The sequence below is a fragment of the Archocentrus centrarchus genome, chromosome 12 (genome assembly GCF_007364275.1).
Source record: "Archocentrus centrarchus isolate MPI-CPG fArcCen1 chromosome 12, fArcCen1, whole genome shotgun sequence".
Lineage (NCBI taxonomy): Eukaryota > Metazoa > Chordata > Actinopteri > Cichliformes > Cichlidae > Archocentrus > Archocentrus centrarchus.
Window position 1 is genome coordinate 23219608 of NC_044357.1, and position 27262 is coordinate 23246869.

A 27262-nucleotide genomic window follows, 5' to 3' on the forward strand; every position below is an offset into this window, starting at 1 on the left:
CAACCTAACATGGCTAATAAGCTCCAAATATTTCTCCAGAGGCTTGATGTTTAATAGTGCAAATTTATTAAAAATCACTTTGCTTTGCTCCCTCTATGTGAGCAAAAACCAAGATAAGAGAACAATTGTTTATTTTCATTTTCCATGTAAAGACACGACTTCTTTAACAAAATGTGAAGGATGCTTCAAGTTTAGTTGTAAAGCTTAAACTGCAGTGAGCATTTTCAGTGAGGAGGTGCAGATGAATCCAGTGGATGTGGATAAATAATTAAACCAGCGAAGGCTGTCATCAGTATCCTGCTGCTTTTAATAGTATAATGGAAATTTTTACAAAGCTTCTGAATCTTTTCTTGGGAAGTTTCTCTGTAAAAGCTGATGATGTCGGATCTTAAAGATGTATTGTGATACATTATGTTGAAGCCTTTAACTGATGCGGTGTTTTTGGGTTCACCTCTTCCTGAAAAACGCGTTGCTTCTTGTCAGTTAACCTGTGAGCGCTCGCATGCTGCTGTGTAGCTTTGAACTCGACACAAAATCCGATGTTTTGCTGGGTACCATCTGGTCCTGTGAGAGTAAATCTAATTTGGTAATCCAACTTGGGTTTGGTTGAAAATGTATTAAACTGAAATGAATTATTTATTGACTTAATTAAAGGTTCAAGGTTGCATTATGTATAAAGATCTAATGAACCTCAAAGATAAAACGCTACTTTTTTCTCCATCTGCAGATAATGAGATTTAGAGTTCAACACAAACACACTGGCGTTTCTGTCTAAATCATTTCATATGAATCTGTAAAAAAAAAAAAAACTGATTTAAGAATCATTTGCACATCTTATCAAACCATGCTCTGGTAATTCATAATCTTGGTAATGGTTTTAGTTATTAAGCAAGCATTAGGAAGTCTAGGTGATCTTCATCCCAAACTGCACTGTTATACCTGATCAAAGTCTTCCCCCACCTGCTAAATCACACTTTATCCCCTGTAAATAAGTATAAATTTACCCTCCACCAGGCTACGGCAGGATTCCTTCAGCTGATATTTGTTTATTCATTAATTATAATTAAAGTTCAAGGAAATCCCCATTAAAGCACGAGTTTCATCTTGTTTAAAATTCAGTGAATCTGGTTTTCTAAAGTCTGCATGTAATCATGTTAAATGATTATCTCTCTGATTCTATCATTTTTGCCATCATCAAACAGCCCTACAAGACTTGTATCACTGCCACCTAAATTCCCAGACTTTACTTTGTCTGTCCAGTCGAGACAGCTGAATGACATCATGGACCGCCACAACGAGAGCCTCCATGAAGGGAAACATGAGAAGGGAAAGTTCAGAGCTTGCTGGTTACAAGAACAGAAATTTTAGAACAACAGTGAGACAGCTGTCCAATAGTAAACCGATTATGTCGCCTTGAATGGATAAAAATGAAAATAAAATGCTCAGTGTATCCGGACTGCACTTGAACGATGTGAAGTCTGGTGCAGAGATGCATGTTTCATAGAGGATCACTCCTTTAAGGCTTTTGGTAATCCCCTCCCACAGATCGAATCTACCAAAGGCACTACAACAAAATCGGTTAAACATCATCCCTGTATGCAATTTAAGAATATTCTTCTTATCTGGACTTGTGAAATTGCTTCATATTGGCCTGTCCTGTTGTAAAGTATTGAGTAAAGTCATCTTTAGGTATACATTACAGTGATTGTAAATGGTCATTGTGGAGCTGCTCCACAGTTTCCAAAAACATAACCAAACTGATTCTTTACGTACTGCTACAGAACCTTTTGTCTTATGTAGTTTATGGGAAAATTAAAATTCTTTTTATGCAGTGGAATTCGCTTAATAAGGTTTGAAATCTCATCTCCAAATGTTTTATGATGCCTGCAAACATGCTGCTGTACTCCACATTAAATGCACAGAGTGTAATACGTCGGTGAGTGTTTAGAGCAGCACAGCACTGAATGGTGAAAATGACACTCTGGGTCTGCCAGGTGGATTTATGCCTCTCTGTTGACCGTATAAAAAGCATTGTAATAGTAGATGGATGTGATACTTTGTCAGGTCATGTTGTGAATCTATTACATACTTAATTACACTGATGGAGAGCCAAGAGGATAAATAATGCATTTAATCATTGTTGCTATGTAAGATGTGATTACTGAGCCTGTCTCAATTCTATGCAAATGCTCTTCAACAGTGTGTGTGTGATTGGCTTTGTCCTTTAAAGGGAGTCATCTTGATGATTATGGTTACATTTGGGACCCAGTGTACTTGGTAAAGGTGGTTTTCATGGTTTAAAGAAACCAGCATCAAACGATAATCAGAGACAAAGACGTGAGCAGCAGTCTGGTGTTAAAGTAGTGCCGAGTGATGAATCAGCTATTTTGGCTTCCAGCAAATATAAAAACAAGATAAATGAGATTAAACAATTATTGCGGCGCATTTGTTTCTGCAGCGACGCGCTCGTGAGTGCATTGTATAAATCTTTTGGTGGAGGCAGTGCACAAACCAGTGGTTGCACCATCTAGTCTGTAACCTATGTATTTGACTTTCTGTTGAGTACGTATTAGAAAATAATCATTTAGTGTGGGATTTTGATTTACCATTAAAGAGCAGACCTGGATCATATTCAGTTTCGGTCTCTCGGAAACGTGTAGTTTATTGTTTTGCTCTTCTGTCTGATGTTTTAAATTAACATCACTTCTTTTCAGCATTAGCCCCTCTTTTTTAAATCCATGCAGCATTAGAGTCATGAGGCTCTGGTTGCTGGTAAAGTTGGTCCCCTGATGAACCTGAGTGAACATTTAGCTGCAGATTTAGATTTGTTTTAGTCAGCGTATATTTCATCACATATTTATCAGATTGCTGGCTGTTTTTTTTTTTGTTTTTTTTCTTCTTCTTCTAAACAGGAAGTCAATGTTCTGATGTGTTCTTACTCAGCGATCTCAAGGCTGGTCATGGGTGTCATAAAGATAGAGATACTGAAGCAAGATGCTTTTTTTTTTTTTTTTTTGGGGGGGGGTATTTTTAGATTTCATTTCTCACTGTGTGAACACCGTGGGGGTAGACTGCTGATCCTTTTTGTGAAAGATGCAGTACTAAATGCAAAAATACTGCAGGCCTTTTTTAAAATTATCAGTGTGTGAAGTAGTGTTTCATATCTTCGAAGCTTAAAATATTCAGAAGAAATGGCAGAATTTTTAATAAAGTGAAGCATATCTTAGGGACTGTGCAGGGAACCACAAACTAAACAACTCTATTAGTTTATGCAGCTGCGTGTGTTTGTGCAACAGTCAGAGTGAAAGCAGTCGGTTATCAGTGAGATATGAAGGATAACAGAGGGGGAGGAGCAAAGCGCTACTTCCTGATAGACCTTTTGATAGTAACGCAGATGATGCGCCTTCATGCAAACACATGTCATCTCTTCTCTTTGCTGAAGCCTGGCTTACATCTTTCGTTTCTCCTCGCTTTCCATTCGTGTGTGTGTGTGTGTGTGTGTGTGTGTGTGTGTCCCATGCATTTTTAATGTATCTGTCTTTCTTGCTTGTTATAGAGATGGAATGTCCTGCAGTGCCAGAATGTAACCAGAATCACTTTTGTTAGTATATAAATTTGGTGAGCAGCACGGTTTCATCTTATTAGGTTCACCTAACTGAAAATTGTTTAGTCTAATGAATCAGCGCTGCAGTAAATCTTATTTACATCAATAAAGGAAGAAGACTAGACCTCAGACTCACCTTTGTGTAAAGCAAGAAGTTGTTTTAAAAAAAAAAAAAAAAAAAAGTGCCTTTTTAAAACTTAGAACCAAAATCTGGATTTGGCTAACAACTAATTATGTATTAAGGAGCTTAAAATATTTTCAAAAGTCAATATACAGTAATCAGTATTTCTTTCTCAGTATTTTGTTAATATGTCAAACAAAAGTTTGTACCAAAATATACCCAAAGCATCTTTGTAAAGGGCGTATTTTACTGAATTAATGAGGGCATGTTTGTCCTAGTGACTACAACTGAAGTTAGCATGAACTGCAAAAGCATTCTGACCAAAGTTTTACAAATAATTTTTAAACTAGATGGAGCTGTATCAAGTGAGGGGAGAGTGGTGAGCTTCTTCTGAAGAGTGTGTTGACTTTTAGAGATGAGGACCTTGGTCATTCAGGAGGGGCTTGGCGTAGAGCCACTATTCCTCCACATAGATTGGAGAGGATTTGATGTAGTTCAGGGATCTCATATCACCAATATCACAATCTTTATTGTCATTGTACACAGAAGTTGCACAACGAAATTTAAAATGCATTCCTTTCTAGGTGCCTCAGACAATAAATAATAAAATAATAAAAATATGAGTGATAAAAATGATTACTAAAATACAATGCACAATAGTAAATTAACAGACAAATCTACCCCCGATACACACACCAACGCATGCACACAGTCAGCACTACCACCCCACATCACTGTCCATTTAACCACACAGAGTTCAGTTCAATGATAGCCCTGGCATAAAAGCTGTTCCTCAGTCTGTTTGTTCTGGCCTTCATTGTCCTGAAACGTCTGCCTGATGGCAGTAGCTGAAACAAGGAGTGTCCAGGGTGTGAGGGGTCCTGGAGGATGTTCTGTGCCCTCCTCTGGCAGCGGGCATTGAACAGTTCCTGGAGGGAGGGCAGGGGACAGCCTATGATCTTTTGAGCCGTGTTGATGATTCGCTGGAGTGTTTTCCTGTCTGCTGCTGTGCAGCTGTTGAACCACACGCACAGACAGTAGGTCAGGATGCTCTCTACAGAGCAACGGTAGAAGGACACCAGCAGATTCTGGGTCAGATAGTTGCTCCTAAGAACCCTCAGGAAATGCAGTCTCTGTTGGGCCTTCCTGACAATGCTGGTCGTATTGATACTCCAGGTCAAATCATCCTGCAGATGTACTCCCAGGAACCTAAAATCTGAAACCAGCTCCACTTCATCCCCCTCGATGAACAGAGGTTGAATGACATGTGTTGTCCTCCTAAAGTCTACTACCATCTCCTTTGTCTTAGTGGTGTTCAGGATCAAGTTATTCTCACTGCACCACCTTGACAGCCGCTGCACCTGACAAGGATGCCTCCTGGGCACCTCCTAGGTGAGGGTTTTCAGACATGTCCTAGCAGCGGTAGACCCGAGACATACTGGAGAGATTACACTTCTTGGCTGGCATCTCTGTGCCCGCTCAGAAAAGCTGGAAGAGTTGATCAAGGAGGAGCAGCAGTCTTAGTTGCCCCCACAACCTCGACCTGAATAATGGGCTTCTTTTGAATTTTCAGTAAAAGTAGATCATTGAACGTCTCTCGTCACCCCTGTATGAGAAGAAATATATATTTGTATTTGAGTGAAAGTTTGCTTAAATGTAAAGAATAATTGTTTAACTTCACTAACATCTACAGCCCATCTTTTTATTGTAGATGAATGGAAATAGCTGCTATTTACACAAGTACTAACTGATTAGATTCTAGAAGTGAGTGCTCATAAAATGTACTGTCTAGGTTAAATGTCAGTTCACTATCTTCAGTCTGACTGGTTAAATATGTCACTCTTGATTCTCTGTGTAATGTCTGTGTAAGGTACAGTGAGGTTATTGTAAGGAGACCAGAGCTCCTGGCACTGCCTTCACTATAATAAAGCAGAATTTATTAATTTTTTTACATGCTTCCTCTCAGCTGACTAAATCTTAGTCTTATGATCTTCTCTCTAAATATACTACATTTAGCCATGAAGCAAACAGGCCCTGGTCTACAACTCACTATATGCCTGAATGTGTTACACACTCAGGAATTCTTTGGTTCGAGGGGTGTGGTAATAATATGAACATATGAAGTTTTTCAAGACTTTTGGTATGGGATTGTAATGCAATCTTCAAGAGTTTTGTAGGACAGTTATAATGATGGTCTGTATCAAATTTAACTTTAATGCACAGGAAGGACCGAGAACTTTGGAAATAATGATGGAACTGGTTTGTGGTGGGGCTACAAAGTGTTGTTTTTTTTTTTTTTCTTTTTTTTTTTAGCAGGAAAAAATAAATTATAATATACTTAGAAAATATTTATGTTCATTTAAAAAAAAGTAGTTGGCTTGATATCGACCCTTGAGGAACACCCTTATTGATATTTTGGGAACTTTATTTGAAACCAGCTACAATTTTATTTAAAGAAAATATAATCAAAACTCTCAGAAAGCGGCTAATTTAACATGTTGTCAAAGTATCAGAAGCCTTGAATCAAGTTACTGTGCCAACAGCAGCTCTAAAACTTTGACTGATGTGGCTAAAGTTTATTATCCTCAAGGAAGCGAGGGTAGTTGTGAGCTGTCTGGTTCTTTTAAGGGTTTGGAAAGGCTCAGGACCAGTGCTGAGCGAAGCTAATTTCAGTTGCTGCGCAGAAAGGAGGGAATGGTGGCACTGTCTACAACTTTTAAATAGTGTAGATTAGTGCAGACTTTTATTTTTATTTCGTTAAACAACAAGAATGTTGCTGATTGGACACTGGCTTTTTGCAAGCATTTCTGCACTGAAGGTCCATTAAGCAGAGTGTGTGTCTTTAAACAGGTGACAAAAATTGTTATGAGCAGTCAGACTTGTAGCATAGCAGTTTGAGTGGGGGTAGCACACAGTCTGTCTGCCTCCACCCACAATAACACTGTCTGCAGGTAGTGTACAAAATATGTTGTACAGTCAGTCTGTGGGCTACATACAAGTTATAACATACACTGTATTGCCAAAAGTATTCACTCATCTGCCTTCACACACATTCTTAATCCATCGGGTTTAATATGGAACAGTTTGTGGGAACAGTTTGGGGATGGCCCCTTCCTGTTCCAACATGGAGCTGCTCCAGTGCACAGAGCAGCTCCATAAAGACATGGATGAGCCAGTTTGGTGTGGAAGAACTTGACTGGCCTGCACAGAGTCCTGACCTCAGCCTGATAGAACACCTTTGGGATGAAATAGAGCAGAGACTGTGAGCCAGGCCTTCTCTCCAACATCAGTGTCTGACCTCACAGATGTGCTTCTGGAAGAATGGTCAGAAATTCCCATAAACACTCCTAAACCTGTGCAAAGACTTCCCACAAGGCAAAGGTTGGGCCGACATCATATTAAACCCTTGTTTTTACTATTTAAAATAGTGACACATACAGACAGAAATAGTTTTTGTGATGATAAATGACCAAAGTGTACTTAATATGAATTTATAAGTCCCCCCCCCCTTTTTTTTCTCTCACTGCACTCTCACATCGTCTTATTTCTCAAACCTTCTCCCACTTATAGACATGTTCTCACACAAAATTTCCATTTTCCCAGAAAGTCATGTTTTTTAATCGAGGAGGTCCCATGATCTCCACCACCATAATTCAACACACACACACACACACACACACACACACACACTCACACTCACTCCTTACTCATGAGTGTTTTCTATTCATCAGCTTTTTTGTTGGCTTGTTTCTCTCTTACCTTTTTCTGAGATTCTGTGTGTGTGGGTCTGTGCGTGACTGTGTGATGCCGTCTGTTTTTTACAGGTTTATTGCGGTCATCACTATGACTGATGGGGATTATGACTTCCTTATAAAGCTCCTTGCCCTGGGGGACTCCGGCGTGGGGAAGACCACGTTCCTGTACAGGTATACAGACAACAAGTTCAACCCCAAGTTCATCACCACAGTCGGCATCGACTTCAGGGAAAAGAGAGTGGTGAGTTCTCCACTTTATTACTCTTAAGCACAAAAGGAGGGAAATGTGTATACGCTGAAAGCGGTTTTTAGAAATTTCTTTTTGGCTGTGTAGCCATTTATTCTTCTTCATCTCAAATTATCATGTAGTTTGGTTGCCACAGTTACTGTTTCATTTGTGCAGATTTTTTTGGTTATCAAAGAACAAACAGTGGGTCAGGTCAAGCCCAGATTTTGTGCTGTTTTTCTCCCACAGTGGCTGCTGAGCTGAGTCACAGTCCAGTCAAGTTATTTTAACTTATGCAAAGAAAACGAACGTGGGTCAGACCCAGCCTGGAATAAATGACTCGTGAAAAGATGGTCGTTAACTAGGCGGTCTCTAGCATAATTGTTGTAGTATTTAGAAATGAAAATTGTTCAAATAGAGAATTTAGCTCTCAGAGTGCAGGCTTGCTTCTACTTGGAGGTGGAGCCTTCAGCTATCAGGCCCCATTTAATGTGGAACCAGCTCTGTTTGGTTCCACGGGAGCTTGGGGAGACGTTCTCTTTACTTTTTAAGATTAAGTTATGTGAGGGCTGGATCAAGTGACCATGAACCATCGCTTAGCTATGCTGCTGGAGCCTCAGGCTGCTGGGGGACTTCCTAGGATGCACTGGGCAGGGTGGTTGGGTGATGTGCTGGTCTGATAGCTGTAAAGATGCTGCCAGAGAACAAAGGGCACTGTGAGAGACTACCAGCCTTAGAGGATTGGAAATCTTCTGTCATAATTTATTTTTATTCTAAAATGTGCTGAGTTGCAGGAGTGGTTTCTAACTTTGTGTTTACTCAGTACAGATAATGCTCTAAGAACATGGAGTAAAAAGTAGAGTTATTATTTTTCTTATTTTCTGTCATGTACACTGTTAAAATGAACGATGCTTACATTAAACACACTGGCTGTAAATAAAAGATGGACGTCTGAAAAATGAAGCCAGTGCACAGGTGCTTTAAACCTGCATTCCTTCTAATGGCCAGCAGGGGAGACATCTGGTTGAACAGTCCTGCTGTATAGAATTTCCTCAGTAAACATTTTCCTGGTTTATGGTCTTAATCGATTGTTTCAAGTGTTATTTAAGATAATATGTTAAGATTGAAAACCTTGTGTAAAACAGGGTACACTATAGGGTGGGCACACACAGAGCCGCTAGCACGGTGAGGACTCTAAATATATCTGTTTAATTTCTGGACCACCGCGATTTCCCCCAATCTAATTAACAAAATTATATTATTTTTAATTGATTTTCTAAGCTGCCTTGTAAACTATTACAAACTGCTGTTACCAAAAAGCCCCCTGTGGTCATTTTCTAATCTGCTAATGTTAAGAGCAAGTTTTGCTTCAGGTAATAAAAGTACTTGTGTGCCAGTTGATCCATACACCACACACACACACACACACACACACACACACACACACACACACACACACACACACACACACACACACACTGTGTGTGCCATGCTGACAGAACTGATAACTTTACATGTGGTGACGATTCTAAAAAGGATGCTTTTCTCCAGAGCTGACACTCATGGAACCTGGGAAATATGACAGTGACATGTCCTGACAAGCTGACAGTCTTATTAAAATTGTTTTAGCCTTGAAAGATGACCGATGAGACAGAAGCAATTTATTGCCATATTTAGATGGACAGTGGGGGAGATGTGGTTTGGGCTTGATGATGATGATTGACAGGTTGCAGGTCCACTGGAGTGGTGGCCTAGGGGAGAAGAAGAGGGTTCGTCACTGAGAGGACCCTGGTTCAAATCCTCGGGCTGGCATCACTGTGGGTCCCTGAGCAGGCCCACCCCCCCAGGTTGCTCCCCGGGCGCCCTTTGGCTGCCCCCTGCTCCATGCTGTGCTGTGTGTACTACATACTCCATGTGTGTGATGGGTTAAATGCAGAGAATGAATTTCACTGCATGTAAATGTATGTGACAAATAAATAAAGCTCTTTCTTTCTCAAGCTTTTTCTTCTTGTTGCTCTAGAGGCAGAAGACCATCTTTTATATTATGTCTGGTTTTTTTTGAATGCCGCAGAATAAATCGGGACCAATCAGAGGCCTCCGCCCATGCCGTATTCCAGATATGTTGTTTTATAACCTCCTTTCAAGTTTGAGAGTTTCATGCTTGATTCTTGAAACTGCACCTAAGATGTGATAAAAGCATCTATATTTGCTGCTAGAACCCCATCAGGATGAGTACATGCAAATATCTGAGTGTAAATGCCGTTATCTGAATCAGAGAGTGGGCGAAGCTCGGTGTGGTCACTTTGGTGCCCCGCATCCTTCGCAAGTCTGAAATACAGACAATGCTGCTTTAATCCCACCTCTCCAGATGACTCATAGGATTGATTATTGTTCCTCACCTTCGGTGTGTGTGTGTGTGTGTTTGTGTATGTGTATTTCTGCGTGCGTGTGCGTTAAGGTCACACCCTGTTTTCAAACTGTTCTGTACAAAAATTAGACAGAAGCAGACAAATGTGCGATCACAGCTGCTGTTCACAGCTGTACCTCCTCAGAGTCCTCGTGAGGTCTGAAAGCTGAATGCGGATCAGTTTGTTCCTCCTATGAGACTTTTAACCGGAGTTTGTAAATGAAAGTTGCAGGACTCCCAGCCAGAACATTTGGTAAACACTTCTGGTGGTGATGCTTTGGTGCTCATACATGAGAAGTTATAAAACTAGTAGTTTAGCTAATGTTGCTAAACTTGAATTGCATACTGTTGTGTAGCTCACATTACCGACTGAAGATTTGAGCTGGAAGCAGCCGTTAGAAAATGGAAACACAGATCATACAGAGATGGACATGGTCAGCTCAGATAGGCAGTGGCATTTAAACAGTGCTCAGTTGGTGCTAAGGTGCCCAAAATGTGCCAAAAAAAAAATATCCCCCACACTTTTACACCAGCAGCAGCCTGAACCGCTGATACAAGGAAGGATGGATCCATGCTTTTATTTTATTTATGCCAAATTGTGACCCTACCACCTGAATGTCGCAGCAGAAATTGAGACTAATCGGACTCGGCAGCGTTTTTCTTCCTCTTGTCCAGTTTTGGTGAGCGCATGTGAATTATAGCCTCAGTTTCCTGTTTTTAGCTGACAGGAGTGTGGTCTTCTACTGCTGCAGCCTGTTGACTTCAAGGTTTGTGTTGTGTGTTCATACTTTGCTTGTAACAAGTGATTATTTGAGTTATTGTTGCCTTCCGATCAGCTCGAAGCAGTCTGGCCACTCACCTCCGACCTCTAGCAACAAGTGTGTGTTGTAAAATGGTGCTAATGAGATACCTTCTGCCCTAAAATGTGATATCCGGGGATACTGATTGTGTGTCAACATGTAAGAAGTTGGGAACGAGGACAATAACTACAGTTAAATGTGGTGCTGCCTGTTATTGGCTGTGGCCACATTAATTTGAGCCATGCATTTAAAAAAAAAAAAAAAAAATTATAATGGAGCCTTTTTCATTAATTAATTTCAGTACATCTACTCCAGCGGTGTGGTAAGAGTGGCAACAAAACAACACAAGGTCATTGGACAAAGGCACTGCAGCATGAACTATATTTCTGCTGTTTACCTTATGACTTCTAATAAAGAAGATTAAATGAATACTACTGTGATAAATTTCCACAGTATAAAATGCACCCTGCGAAGCTTTTAAACACATCTGTTACCCAAATAGACTTCTTCCATCAGACTTCATATTTTGTCATGCCCCCTCACGTGAGCCGAAGGTCAGTTATCACCTGGAAGAGTGAAAGGAGGCCACTGTAAAGTCTATGACTGTTGTGAACATGAGCTGCATAAACTCGGCCTCAGAAGGGTGTCAGAGAATCTGACAGAGTGTCACATTAGGGAGAATCAGAGGTGCGAACGATGCCCGAAGCTTCCTGTGGTGACAGAAGCGCAACCAGCCAGCTGCTGCAAACAAGACTTCATCATTACCCAGTCAGCATCACTGCCCGGATACGTTCCCGTCATACCGGCTGAGATGTTCACTGACGCAGTGGTGAGGTGAAAATGTGGAGGAGCTGTTTCAAATACAAGTGAACAGTTTGGGTTGGGATGAGTGAGTTTGATGGCTTATTAAACACTGCCCTGTATCATGAGGAAGGAGTTTACAGTTGTGACGTTAGCAGCTGTTTCCTAAAATACAGATGCACCAATCGCGTTACAGAGTAATGAGTGATGTGTAAACGGGGCTCGAGGACAGTTGACAGTTTGGGGTGGACTCAAACTGATTTAAATATTAATGTTTGGCAGCTTTCTGGTTCTTGTAGAGACTGTTTTTTAAATTGAAAGCCTAGAAATGTATACAAAGTATAAAGGATGTGTTTATACATCTAAAATTGTGGCGCTTCTTTCTCCTCAGATCTACACAGCATCTAACCCCAATGGGACGACCACAGGGAAAACCTTCAAGGTTCACCTTCAGCTCTGGGACACAGCTGGACAGGAGAGGTGGGCCAATTATCCCATTAGGACGAAGTCTTATTCCTACCATAGTGGACATCTAACACCGTAATGTTTTGTCGGTCTGTTCACATGCCACTGTTGGCATCTTAGATTGTGGGTTTTAGAGTTTCCATAATTCTCTAGGAAAGAAATGACTGGTGCAGCTGATGGTTGACATCAAGGTTTACTGTAAATATGTGCACCTGATGGTAGTTGGTAACCTGGTTCCAGATCTGAGTCACTGCCTACATGTCGCATTTGTCATGATATCAAAATATATTTTGTGTTATTCCACTCGACAGTGGTTCAATTAAAAAATCAGAGTTTTAATAGGAGCTTTATTTAGTCTACATTCTAGACTTCAGGCAGCCGTTGACTGCAAATGATTTTCATCCAAGTATTAAAAATAATGTATAAAAATGCAACATTTTTTGTTTAACCCTTCAAGTTGAAGCTGAAAGTCTGCACTTCACTCACATCCTGATTGCTTTAAAAATCCACTGTGGTGATTATAGAGGCAAAACTATAAAAACAAACAAGTCTGGCCTTTTATTACAATATGTTAAAAGCTTAAAATGGAATTTTTGAGGTCCTGTAACATTAAAAATAAAAATGCAGGGTAACAAGTATTGATGAGATTGGTGCAGCACGATCTTGACCTTTTCGGGTCAGTTTTGCAACTGTGGACATCCCATTGGGATTAAATGCTGTGTAGACCTGAAGCACAAGACGCTACACAATTTCAGTTGTCATTGCACAGTTGGTTTGTCATTACTGATTGTTTCAGGCTAACCAAAAGAAAACAAAATAATCCCAAAAATAAATCAGCAGGAGCAATATCAAAACAAATGAAGTTAAAAACAAACCAGTATTTTTGACTGACTGATGCTGTTCCAAGAAAAGGTTACATATCAGTGGGGAGTGTCCCTGTAGTGTCTCTCCAAGTGCTTGGTACTTGTAGCTAAGTTCTTTTAAAGTATTTCTTGGTGGTCATACAATATTTAGAGCTAGAAGATTGAATATCTGGGGGGCTGTTGATCAATTGTTTCATTTACAGGCAAGTTTAAAGCCTCGGTGTTGTGCAGCAATACAGCACTTTGAAATTTGTACATGAAGCTCTATTTCAGTTGCATGTTTTCTAAACTTAACTGGCAAGCCAATAAAAAAATGGTTATAGTTGTAAAATAGTAAAGCTCGTTTCTGAAATCCAGATCAGTGTTTATGATTGTACGTGTCAGTCATGCATGCATGCGTGTGTGTGTGTGGTCTTTAATTGGTCCCGACCTCGATCTGTTGAATCTGTTTATAAAAGCCTGATGACTCACTGCAGGATGAGTCAGTGTTGGTTACATAATTTTAATTGCATTTATTCTGCCCAGTGTGACGGAACAGATTCTGCATGATCATTTATTCAAGCGGTTAAAGTCATTATTCCACCTGTAGGATGATTTCACCGGGCTGCAGCGGAGACACCCCTCATATCTGGCACTTTATTCCGATTGTATGCATATTAAATATTGCTCAGAAGTAATGTTTACACAGTGGTTCTTGTTGTTGTCACACCCAGAAGCACACAGCATGTTGCAGAATATACAGATCAACTGGGAGAGTCCCATTACTAACTAGTGTGGGCAGAAACAGACTTGACACACATCTGCTCTTTTTCTGCATCTGTTGCTTAAACACAGGTGACCATTACAGCTAATTAGTTTTTATTTGCCCTATAATAACAAAATAACAAGCTGTTAATGACAAATCAAAGTCAATGTTCCTCTGACGGTTAATGTTTTGTTTAAGAAGGTTTCATACAATTATTCATCTGAATAACAGATTTTTATCTGCAGACTTTCAGCTTTGGAGGAGATATTGCAAGCATGTCAGCAATTTAGTTTAGGCCCCAGTCACACAGGCCTAGAGAGCAGTCGGTAACCATCTGGCAACCAGTCATCAGGCAAAAATGTGTATTCCCTGATCGGTTGCTGGCAGTCCCTAGTCTAAAATTGGTTGCAAAAAGGGTGTTTCACCAAAAACCACCTTACGATTGCTTTGGTTGCTAGCAGGTTGCTTCGGTTGCCTGTAGTTTACATGGAAGACACCCACGTGTCTGTAAACACTTGAATTGTGCCTCAATGCTGCAACCAACACATTCCAAATGTGCAACTTTTATCATATGCTCTTCAAAACACGGGACGTGTTATGTGAAGTTTGCTAAGTAACTCAAGAGCCTACATATTCCTTCATAGATAGATAGCTTATGACCAAAGCAAGGTTTAGATGGTATATCTGGTCACTGGAGTCAAGCTCAAGGTCACTGTTACTTACATTGCACTTGACTAGTTCACTAAATCAAGAATATGTGTAGTGATGAACTTCTGCAGGTCAAGCTCATATGGTTAAATCTTTGTGTGTGTTTGTTTGTTTTTCACATCCATTTCATATGTAAAAAATGGTTTGAAGGATTTTGATGAAACCTGCATGATTATTCTCCATATCATGATGTTATGCAGAGATCAGCTCCTACAGGTCAAGATCATATAATTTAAATAATTAAATCTTTGTTTGTAATATAACAACAAACAGGGTTAATACAGTGTGACAGGCATATTTTGCCCCACTAGGTGGTGCTCTTGTTTTGTTTCTGCTTTGCATTGCACTTTTTCAAGTTTCACTACAGCTTTCAGACAAACTGTGGGCAATCAAGGCAGTCTGCTAGCAGTGTTCTTCGTTTTTGTTTTTTTTTTTGTTTGTTTGTTTGTTTGCTTGTTTGCTTGTTTGTTTGTTTGTTTGTTTTGTCCCAGCAACCACTTGCCAACCAGTCAGGGAACGTGCAATTTTCTCAAGTGACTGGAGGTTGCCAGGTGGTTGCTGATGGGTCACTGGGACTTCAGTTACACATCTAGGTGACACAGAGCAACAATTATTTGGAGTCTTGTTCCTGTTCTTTTGACAAATAATAGTAAAATATCCACTTGTTGTCTGAAATTGTATTTTACGCCACCTCCTGACAGAGCGAGCTTAATCTTTGGAAAGAATGGAACGTGTCCTCCGGTGCTAAAAATGAAGCCCCTGTGGACGTTCCTATGAGGCCCGTGCTCAAAGCCAAACACTGAAATGAGCCCAGAATGGAGCTGACAGAATGTGAATATTGGATATTTATCAGCTGGTCTAAAAGACGGTTACAAATGAAAAACGCTGTTACTATCAGGAGTTTCCATCAGTTTGACCCATTAATGTGATTTTTGTGGCTTGCATATTAGGGAAGTTGTGCAGCATAACACTATTTAGACAACAGTCTGTTTCTGGCGTTGCTGTTTCAGGTTCCGTAGCCTGACGACGGCGTTCTTCAGGGATGCTATGGGCTTCCTGCTGATGTTCGATCTCACCAGCCAGCAGAGCTTTCTCAATGTCAGAAACTGGATGAGTATGTTTACTGGGATTTTCTTCAGCTATCAAAACATTTTGTTGCAGTCCAATAATGTTCAGCTCTATGTTAAAGTATGTTAAAGGACGTTGACGGCAGCTGTGTTGTGGAAGCATGAGATGAAATGGCTTTTCTCTTTGTTTCAGGCTCCTCTGATACACTGTAGTTTTTTTCAGTATGACATCTGCGCAGTTGTTTTCATCATTTTTGTTTGTATCAATTTCCAGGCCAGCTACAGGCCAACGCCTACTGCGAGAACCCGGATATCGTTTTGGTTGGCAACAAGGCGGATCTGGCCGACCAGCGGGAGGTCCAGGAGAGACAGGCCAAAGAGCTGGCTGACAAATACGGGCAAGTTTATTTGTCATGTACCGCATCAACTGTATGTGTTGATAGATATTAAGACCACTTAAGGTGCTGAACATTAATGTTTTTAACCCATATACCTGAGAGCTCATGGGAGGATCTTCTCACTTTCACTAAGGAGTTTCTGGTCTCAGTATTGGTCTAACCACATGTGATGGTTACAATTAAACATCAAAAGTTTGTTTTAACCAATCAGATGCTGTTTATCAAGTACATTTCTAAATAATTCTCCATAATGTCTTGTGTAAACTAACTAGCTATTTCCCTTCTTTGCTTTGTTACATTAAAATAGCATCATTGTGGAAACATGTGGGACTCACCTTTTGTGCATTATGCTTCTATGATTTTATCATTTCACATTTTTATTGTTGGCATTGATTCTTTTCTGTTATAGAAAATTGTTATGATTATTATGATCATCATCATTATTATTATAATTATTATTATTATTATTGCATATTTATGATAAACTTGCCCTTTAAGAACTTAAGAATGCTCACTGATGCAAACATGGTACAAACATCAGATTTTAAACGTACTCATAGACTTGATTAAACTAACCACTTCAAGCCTAACCTCCAAGAAACTACCACATTTGAATGAAGTATTTTACGGGTTTGATTTACTTTGAGAAAACTGCAAACGGTCTCTGTGGAACCTGAGGCTTCGAGCATACTTTGGCTTATTATGGGCATTATACAGCAGATATGATGTGTTACTGTATTCCAAACATTGTAATGTGTAAAGCACGTTGCATGTTCTGCTTGCTTTCTATAATAATAAGATAATAAGATATAACAATAAGACTAAACATTATGAAAATCCCTGCCCAGTGTGGTTTGTTGGTCCCTTGTCAGACAGTTAGTGGATTATTTAACTACAACGTTGGTTTAAATTGCGTATTTGTTGTTTACAGGATCCCGTACTTTGAAACCAGTGCAGCGACAGGAGCAGATGTGGACAAGGCGGTTCTAACGCTGTTGGACCTGGTCATGAAGAGGATGGAGCAGTGTGTCGACAAACCGCCTGCCGAGCCCGCCAATGGGAATGGGGCTACAAAGCTTGGCGATGCACAGCCGAATGAAAAGAAATGTGCATGTTAGATGAAGAGGCGAGTCAGTGCTGCTCTGTTGTCTGTCCTTTCTCCTCGCCACATTTCTTCCCTCTGTTACTTTATCTTTGTTATTTCTGATAGCACGTCTCTTCATGTTGTCTTCATCCTCTTCTCTTTAAATCTAATATTGAGACATCTCCTCCTATTTTGGCTCATTTCCTTCCTTTTATTCTTACTTATACTCCCAAAAGTCATTCTGACAATGAAAGGACTCTACCCCCCTCTAATGGACTTCTAAGGTAATGCAGCCTGTATTTGCCTGTAGGAGGAAATTAAAGCAGGAGGAGACGGTTTCATCACCGTCAGACACATAATGTGCCTCGTTGAAAACATGCAGCCTGGGAACATGCTCTGCACCCTCCCAATTTATCTGCTCGCAAGTGCTTTGAATGATTTAAAGGACCTAAACACTCAAAAAGATGTTTAAGACTTTAATTTGGACTCTTTAACTGTTAATCTATCGTGGCTGCATAATGTGGGGGGGTATTAACTTTGTTTTTAATCTGTTTTGAAGCGTTTTCTCCGGATCAGAGTGAGGAATTGTGTGATCGATAGGTTTTGTTTTTTCCCCTCATTTCAGTGTCCTGTGCTGTACCCAGAGAAGCCACATTTATAACTTTGTGATCTTCAGGTTTTTCTGTTTTACAGATGGTAGAAAATTGCTAAACAAAAGGTGCCAAATGTTTGTTTCTTTTAAATTTGTAGTGTAACGTAACATAAGGTGTCCGCAGCAAACAGTGGTTGATGTTGTTTATTTTTTTAAATAATCAGGCTTATATTCAAATTAACACAAGACTGACCAGCTAAAATACACTGTTTCATTCCAGATGTCTCTAATACTAGTACCCTTTAATGCAGCACCTTGACCTCAAGGTAAAGGTCAGAGGTCAAGTTCCAGAGCTGCAATTAGAACGATGTGACCGAGAATGTTCAAATGCATGAACTAAGAATCTTGAATGAGTTCCAATGTCAGTGACCTTGATATTGAGGTAAAGGTCAGAGGTCAGTTTTCTGAAAATTTTTTGACCCCACCTTTTGATATCAAAATGATTTCATATGATGAGTTAAGCTAATATAGCCTAGCCTGCTAAACATTTGTAATGTCATTAGAAAAATAATTTGTTTAGCTACAATGTACACTCTTATATGGATACTTATTGTTTCTATTTGCCATCGACACTGTAAAGATGGACATAGCTACTGTTGAAGCCTGAAAAAGACCATTTTTACCATCTTGGCCTTTTGAAACTGGATGCGGCAATGACGGGCAGATCTGAGTGTGAAGGCGCGCACTGATTGGCTGCAAACTTGACAGTTCAGTAGCCAGCGAGCATATCCTGCAGCAGAGCGTTTACAGATGTCCCGGCAGAGGGCTGTTTTCCCCTGGACTTCTGTAGGACCAGAAGTCTTTCACAGGTGGCCTTTAAAAATAATGCCATCTATATGTTAGGACTTGTTTGGGTACAGCATGGCGCAGTGCAATGGAGGGGGGGGGACGACGCAGTATATTGATGCTATTGTTAATAGTGTGTTTACCAGGATAGATGCTCCAAAGTGACCCACTGCCTTGGCTTTTGAAGCGTTGTTCCACTGTTGTCGGGCAGACTTTGATGTCTGTGGGAGTTTGAGATGAGTCAGCGAACCCGCTGTAGGCACTTTGTCACCGTAACTTTCTGTTATTTACTCAACAGGCTCAAAATAATGTCGATTTCACAAAGAGAAAATCACGCCTTAAATCCAAACAAAGTAAGCCCTTTGACTAAATCCTTTCTATTAATCACAGAAATGATAAAACAGGAGACACTTTTAGATTTTTCTTTTTCACATCTGAGAATCTGAAATATGGCTCTGAGGACTGATTCATATGTTGACCAGTTATTTATATTAAGACATGTGAGGCATATGTAGTTATTTCTGTTGTCATGTTTTTGTTCTACTCTTTAAATCCCACATTCCTATTTAATTTATTGTTGTTTTGGCATTTTTATGCTTATATTCCTATCCATCCATTAACAAATTTATCAAAAATTAAGAAAAATGAAGAAAATACACTATTATAAATTCTCAAGGAAGTACAATAGAGGTTGTTTAATATAAGTCTTGACTTTTCAAGGACCAACTTTTTGTTGTTTTGGTTGCTTCAAAAGTTATTAAGACCCTTTACTTTTTGCACACTTTGTGATGCTGGAGATCTCAGTTTAAACATACTAATTTGGCATATTTCCCAATCAATTCTTTTATAAGTCTTTGTTGCTTCATTGTAAGGCAGGTATTACCAGCCTCTCACTGGAGTATTGGCAGGACAGTCAGCTCTAGGAAGTGAGTCTCCTATGTCTGTCAGTGCTTTATTAATGGTTCTATACTTTCCTCCTGATTTGTCCCCCCAAAAAGACAAAACACAGCTTGTTTTTGTAGTAACGGTTCAGAAAAAAATAATTATAAATAACTGTGAAAACGTGTCACCATGTTGTTATAGGTTATCAGCTGTGTTAATTGGGAAATTGATGTGTATCCATTTAAAAAAAAAAAAAAATCCACAACAGAAGCGTGCAAAAGGTGAAATATTTTTTGAAGCCGCTGCAGATTTTTAAAATATTTAATCACGGCCTGTTACAATCCCACCGAGGGCCGGAGAAGGCTGCATGTTTTTGCACCATGATGCAACACTGGAACATGGCTACGATGACATGTCCAAAACAAATACAGTGTATTAAAATCTCAATGTCATCTTTGAGTCCGTGCTGATTTTTTTTATTTAAAGTGCAGTTCGCGGTTTTCCATTAATCAGACAACACTTCGATCTGCTTTTCATGCAAAGCTGAGATGCTTTAACAATTTCTAAAGCTGTTTAAGTATCGCTGCAGAGAAATAGATCAGCAGTAATATTAAGAATGGTAAATATCTGGCTGATCAGTTTTGATTTTAATATTTCATTAAATAATTTTTTATCAGTACAATTTTTTAATTATGTTCTCTGGATCCTTTGAAGCTACATTTAATCTGCCAGTGTGCCAAACATTTGTTTTTACAAATTTTTACTGCTTTAGTTTTTAGCTTTCTTGGACGCTAAACACAGCAATTTGCCAACAGCTGATTTCAGTGCCATATTTAAATGTTGATTACAGTATGTTCAGTTTTAGTCATTAGAACAGTAGTTTGCTGATTACATGAAGCACTGAATGTCTGCCAGTTACACGGCAGAAAATCCTGTCTTTCTATGAGCTGGTTCGTAGCATTTCCAGCCTGTTTTGGTTATAAGTTATGCAGATGTTGGGTATATGGGTAAATTAGTCATAATGTACAAGCCACTTATTTCCAAAGTAAAGTTAGAAGAGGAAATGCAGTGAAATCCTCTGTGTGGTTTATTTAGTTCACTCTGCCCCACCTTTCAGTCTTGAACCAAGTGGTGAAATCTATCATCCTTTAGGCCAGCAAATTAACTGACAGTGTTTGGCCACTAGAGGGCAGAAGATCAAGCTGAAACAGAGCAGCATGTTAGAAATCAGCGGCCTGTTTGCGCATCCTGGAGCCGTATTTCTTTAATCCATCGCTCACCCTCCTCTTAGCTCTGGTTGAGTGTAGCTGTTTAATGTTTGTGTCTTTGTTTACCAGCGCTTAATGAATTTTGCCATTTGTTGAAATCGTTTGGGCTAACGAGAGCACCGAGACCAAACCGGGCAGTAAACATGCCGTGAAACCAAAACTATGAGCTAAAGGAGGCTAAAAAGCTCCTACCATGCTGCATAATTGTGAGTTCTCTGTGAGCGTCATGTCACTTATTGCTGTTAGAAAAATATCGATAAGTCCTTCTTTAAAAGAAGTGTTCATTCTGTTAACACCTTTACTCCAATCTTTAATTTTTAAAGTTTTTTTGGTAAGTTTTTGTTGAAAAAATCGGGGATAATGAATTTGAAGCAAAGCATATATTCCTGTCAGAAACATGCCGTGCAACCCTTTAAATAAGATGACGTGCAACTAATTAGGAAAATTGCTTCTCTAATTACTTTGCAATGTCAAAATCGCATCTTGCATCAAACAGATTGACACTAAACTTATTTGTATTTGAGATGTGAACACCAGACATTTTCCTCAGTGCCGTTTATCGTGACAATCTTCCAGGACAAATTGTCGGCTTTTACCTGAACATTTCTTGCTTTTTATCTCTTCGTTTCCTTTTACGTCTTCATCCTCTCCATGAACCTGTTGTGTCTTAAATGTTGTTTTTGGAATCACTTTGAAAGTTTACACTGTTTGCAGTCATGTTGTGCCTGTTATAATAACTCTTCTGTCTGATCCTCTGTAAAGTTTGTGAGCTACTGAATATTTTAATGCATTATGATTATAGATTATACATCAGAGACAAAAGAGAACAGAAGTCAGCTGGTGTTTTTTTTTTTTTTTTTTTTTTTTTTGTGTGTGTGTGTGTGTGTGTCAGATTTATTAAAACTACAAATCAATCTAAGTACCTCTAAGAGCTTTTATTTTTGGATCTCCTCTGTGTGTGAATTCTCTCTGATGCCTGCGGTTTGTACTCGTTCGTTCAGTTTTCGCTGTGTGTATCGATGCCTGTGGGTGTTTGTTGCACCGTCAGCATGTTTGACACCATGAGAATGGAATGATCTGTGACGCGTTCAGTGTTTCTGGTCTGCAAAAAAAAAAAAACTCTTGCTTTTGTTTGTTTTTTGTTTTCCTCGGCGTGTCGGCCGCTGCTGTCTTATCATCGGCTAAGATACGTTCTAAGTGTCTGATAACTACGGTGTGGTGTTTCTGTCTTGAAGAGGCAGTTACAAAAATATTTACCACTAAATATTTATTTAATGTTTTAGTTTAATTTATAAATTGCTCGTGAAAATGTGTGAAACTGTCCACATAAAGGCTGTTTTTGAAACGTATCCGCCCACGTGAAAACGCAAAAAATTGTCATAAACATACCAAAGCAACAGGTGGCGATATAACCTTAACTGTTTGTCAACACTGGCCAATCAGAAGGCTAACACCTTTATAACTGCACATGTGTGAGCATGTAAGGATTCATAGCAAAAGTATTTTGTCCTGTCTGCCACTGCAGAGAATCGCCTCATGTAAATACTGGCACGACGCAGTCTGACACCAACAAAGCAGACGCACACTTTTGACATCGTGAGACAAAATCTGTCCAAAATCCAAACAAACGCAGAAGGAAAATGCTGTTTATATGTGGATGAAAGGCCAAAGCTCAGAAAAGGCTGTTTTCCAAAATACGCCTGTACATCTGGACAGCGTCTAATTATATATCAAATTATCTGAAATTAATTTTCATTCTTTGTTATCAAAGTGATGAATCCTAACACTGGAAATATTGAAAGTCCAGATGTTTTGGATTGCTTGGCTGTTTTTTTGGCTGGCGTTTTTGTGTGATGTCACATCATCTTGCAATATCTACAGAAAACTTCTGAACATGGCAATAATGCTATCAGTCGTCTTTAACCTCGTCTACTGTGCGTTTGTCTTTTTTTGGCTAATTACTTACATAAATGCATGGAGATGCAATAGAGTATAATATGACTGTACAAAAGGATACAAAATGAACAGTTACACAATTTCCTGTATTATATCAAATATGATATTATTGACCTTGTCATTTATAAAGGCTAAAACATGTATAGTCACTGGACAACTTATGTGTCACAAACTTGGCTTTAAATGTAACACCTACAGTATGTGATTGGGAATTCAGATTATTATTATTTTTTGTAATTGATTTATGTATTGTGACAGAATGGTTACACTGTCCTGAGGTGGCTCTAACTGTCATGTGATAACATAATGTGTCATAAGGAAAGTAGTGTTATCCATATGCAATACTCGATACTGCTTCCATTTCAGGAAAAACGTGTTCCTCCCAATAAAAAAAGAGCCGGTCCGGTCATTGTATCTCCTGGACAGGAACACCCCACCGTGGTAATGACTATCAGACCGTAATCAAAGTTTTATGGCGAAATAACCGAACTTGTCTGATCCCTTCTGAACATTTGAGCAAACCTTTGGGGAAAAAACAAAAATTACAAAATTACTTTGATTCAGCTTGTCATTATTTTAATACTTGTGTTGCCTTTGACACCGATGCTTGTTCTGTTTTAACAGCTGTAAAATGTAAAAAGGAACCCAAAAAAAAAAAAAAAAAAGGTTTTGAAAGTGTTAAAGCTGGAACTGAACGTGTATGTATTGATTATCTTTGTAGTCAGTTGTTTGCATTTTATCTAGCCGAAGCATTTGTTATAGATTGACTTTGCAACTTGAGTGCTGATTAAAAAGAACTTAGTACTATAATAACTTTATGATGTGTTGTCTCTGTTGTTAGACTTCTGTTGGTGTGGTTTAATCACATCAGGTCCAATGAAACACAAAAGTTTGTTCGTGCCTGGTGTCGTGCTCACAAATCTCAGCAGTTGGAAATTCCCAGTCTGGTGAGCTTGTGTTTACACTGGTTTTAGTGACATCTCACAGTTCACATAGCTACGCTAATACTTCCTTGAAGTTGTGAGAGTTTCTGACACTGAAGCATAAAGTTTCCAGACATTGTTGTACCTTAATAAGCAGGCACAGCTCTCCCCTTGTACAGGAGCACCTGAGTGGTTTTCTTTCAGTCTATCAAATCACAAGTTATTTAAATCCATTTCAGACAAGGTTTCCACCTGTTCCCTCTGGAGTTCCTCAGGGCTCAATCCTGGGACCCATTTTATTTACGTGTGTGTGTGTGTGTGTGTGTGTGTGTGTGTGTGTGTGTGTGTGTGTGTGTGTGTGTGTGTGTGTGTGTGTGTGTGTGTGTGTGTGTGTGTGTGTGTGTGTGTGTGTGTGTGCGCGCTTCAGTACAAGTTTGGCTGATTTCATTTCTGTGCAGATGCATATATGCAGTCGTTTGTACACTGCTGAACACCAGGCACATGAAATCTTGTTAAGTTACATAACTGTGTTGAGAAAAGCAGTACCTGGGTGCCTTATAAAATTGTTCTATTATGTGTAACAATTACATTAAATTATAATTAGTTATTGGGTTACACAATATTACTGTGTATATGATGACCCTGTTTGCCAGTGATTTAAATTTATGCTTGTATTTTAAACCCTATTTGCATTTGTTTTCTATATTTATAACTGTTTTCCTGTCTGTTTCTCTTTTTTTGGTAAATTTGTTGGCACGAAAAAGTGATTTACAAGCTTTCTAAAATGCAATCGACATATTGTACCACTAATCTAGCAACCTGTACCGCCCTAATTGAAAATCATTTTGCTGTTCTAGACATTTGTTTCTATTGATTTCCATGCAATAACCAAAAATTTGCATTCAGTCAGCTGATATGGTACAGTAAACATCAGATTTGTTTTTTAGGTTAATATTACATAGGCAATGCAGTTGTAATTCAATTTCAAGTAAAAAAAATAATTTTTTAAACATGTTTAGAAACAGCTTTACTTACTACCTCCTCAGAGCAGAAAATGTGACAAAGCATAAAATTTGATGGTAAACTACATCAAAATGAAATGGATCTAGTGGTTTTTTTTTTTGTTTTAACAGTATATTAATGGGGGGGGGGGGGGGGGGGGGGGGGGGTTGAGTAGCATGTTGACAGAAGTATAGTTGTGATTTATATTTGACTAATGCAATGCAGCTTTAGTCTTACTCTATTGGGCTATATGCTGAGTCAGTTCTCCAATAAAAAAAAGCTTTGGCTTCTTAAAAACAGCAAAAAAGAAACAAAATACCTCAAATTCACAGTGCAGAAGAATTTATTTTTATCTTGTAATAAGAAACTTCTCACCAAAAGAGAGAATGTGGAAAAATAAATACCCAAGAACAGCTGAACCATGAAGTATAGTTACAAAAATAAGTCGGCATATTTTCTTTTTACACTTCTGTAAATACCCTCTTTTTCTTTTGCTACAAGAGAAAAAAAAATGTAGTAGTGTAGTAATTATAGCTGAACACAGCAATCTGTTATAGACAAAACTTGTGATTCTAACTCCTTTCCAAACAAGCAAAATACACCAAAAAATGTAAACAGCAGGAAATTCAAATTGCAACTGAATATTAGCTTTATGTATTTCTAACGGACATCCTTCAAACTACTTTTTGAAGATTATCAATATCTGAGAATGACAATCAAATGAGCCTAAAATTCCACTCTTGATTTTGATTCAACAGTCTAGCATGTTTCTACCTGTTTGCTCGGTTTTTCTTTTAGAAATAGAAACTATCCTCCAAATAAAATTATGCAAAATATGAATCTAAAATCAGAGCACATGTATGGTGGTGCATTATAGATTCACAAAAGAAAAATTGCATTACTACAAAGTTAGTACAAGATTAAAAATGTTGCAAGTTTAAGATGATGTGCTAAAGATGACCAGGGTTAAAGTTCTGATCTCCTGTCCTTGTAGTTACAGTGAATTTATTACAAAATCTTGTTTTTTGCATAATTATGAAGTAATTGAGGTAAAATCTAAAGTTTTCTTTTGTGAATCTAACAGCATGGATAAAAGAAAAGGATTACATGCAGATGTCTGTGTATTTTTGCACATGTAAAACCAACTGGAGTAAACGTCTTTTTCATTTTATCCTCTTTTTGATCTGAGCCTTGTCTCATGTACAGATATCATACGCAGGAGGCACAGCAGGTCACACCTATACAGCAGCAAACTCCCCAAATACCTGAAACTGAACTCTAAAAGCCTCCTGCATTTTATTCTCTAAAATTAAAAGCTTTCCCACTAGCAATTTAAAAAAAATGCAAGAAACAAAACTCTTAAAAATCACAAACATAAGATACACAAATGCGTGCGTGCGCGCACACACAAACATTTCATATAAATAATCTCTTAATGGTGTCTTTGTAGCTGATCTGAATTACAGTCAAAGATCCCTCATGTATCCCACAGATTTATCTTGCTGTTTCTCTTGTAATATGTCAACAACCAAATACTGCAGATGAATGTGTTCCAGCACAGAAAATCCCTCTTTAGGAAAAAACTGCTAGAAAAGAGCCATCAAATAAGAAGCTGAGATACTGGAGAAGTCTGATTTATTGAGCCAATGAAAGTCCTGCTGCCATCATCAGAGCAACTGGATAATTTAGAACATTTACTGGTTTAAAGCTCAGACTTTAGTACTTAATCAAATCCCTTCTATGTCAGTACTCTCACCAGTTAATGATTCCTTTTAATGGGTCAATATCGAGCAGCAGCCTCGCCTGCAGTTCCTCAAATGGCCACTTGGGGCGGGCTCGCGAAGAGTCAGTCCCCATTGAAAATTCCCAACTTTCCCTCAGAAATGAGCGTGCTTAAAACCTGGTGTATATAAAGCAGTTTTCTTCTCTACAACTTATTGTTCCCTTCTTGAAACCTGTGTAGAGATTACCTTTTTATAACCTGCTTGCTTTAAATTGTAAGAAGTTATTCATTTTAAGGATGTGACTGTTTTGACAGGTAGGTGATGTCACAGCAGCTACATCTTCTTTAAGATGCTGTATAAGCGTCAGCACGCCCCAGCAGCAAACTCCTGTGGGTTTATTTTCTTTGGCAAAGGGCAGATTGAGGCGGGACCTTCACCAGGTGATTCTGTCATCGTTGCGTTAGATGGCGATCACCAGGAGAGGGCGATAAGTCCACAAATTTCTTAGGAAGAGCTTTTGGAATGAGAAACAATTGAACGGTCCACTTCCAGGTAATATCATGATTAACTGAGAGTTACTTGCCTCTGAATGGTCGTTTACACAGTGGGCATGGAAACACACAGTTTAGCACATGCACACAGAGAGCACAGTAAACGTTATTTTTTTTTTTTTTTAGCACGACAGCACTACCAGAAAAAATAAAGGATTATTTTTGGTGTGTTCACTTGCAGGATTTCTTTGTCCTTGTGAAAATACCAGAAATGTAGATTTTCTGATACCTTTTACTATGTTTAAAAATTATCAATGTAGCCTCTTTAAAAACAACAACTTATATCTACTTATTTATATACACACTGGTTTCCTACTGGGGGAATTTGGAGTGATAAAGTTTTTAGACTTTAGTGACATTTGAACGTTGCTCCAGTGGCAGATCCTCATCTTCGTCGCTCAGGTCCAGCCTCAGGTTATCCAGAGTCTGACGGATCGTCATGGTCTCCTTACGCCTGTAGGAGACAGATGATGC

At 38.9% G+C, this 27262-nt stretch overlaps 2 protein-coding genes across 3 annotated transcripts in view; one reads left to right on the forward strand and one right to left on the reverse strand.

Moving 5' to 3' along the window:
* The window catches only part of rab27b (RAB27B, member RAS oncogene family), a 63471-nt gene that overhangs the window by 35840 nt on the left and 369 nt on the right, over positions 1–27262 (forward strand). Inside the window, exons 2-6 of one of the 2 annotated variants that reach the window (XM_030742281.1) lie at positions 7550–7721; positions 12106–12194; positions 15506–15609; positions 15837–15960; positions 16892–21479. In XM_030742281.1, the coding sequence (XP_030598141.1) occupies positions 7569–7721; positions 12106–12194; positions 15506–15609; positions 15837–15960; positions 16892–17078 (657 nt within the window). In that variant the 5' untranslated portion in view covers positions 7550–7568 and the 3' untranslated portion in view covers positions 17079–21479. Of the gene's footprint in view, positions 1–7549; positions 7722–12105; positions 12195–15505; positions 15610–15836; positions 15961–16891; positions 21480–27262 lie in introns of those variants that run through there. The other variant, XM_030742282.1, reaches the window with a different exon arrangement.
* LOC115789761 (uncharacterized) overlaps positions 24852–27262 on the reverse strand; it is a 49977-nt gene continuing 47566 nt past the window's right edge. Inside the window, exon 24 of the mRNA XM_030743272.1 lies at positions 24852–27242. Coding sequence (XP_030599132.1) covers positions 27131–27242 — 112 coding nt within the window. The 3' untranslated portion in view covers positions 24852–27130. The remainder of the gene's footprint in view (positions 27243–27262) is intronic.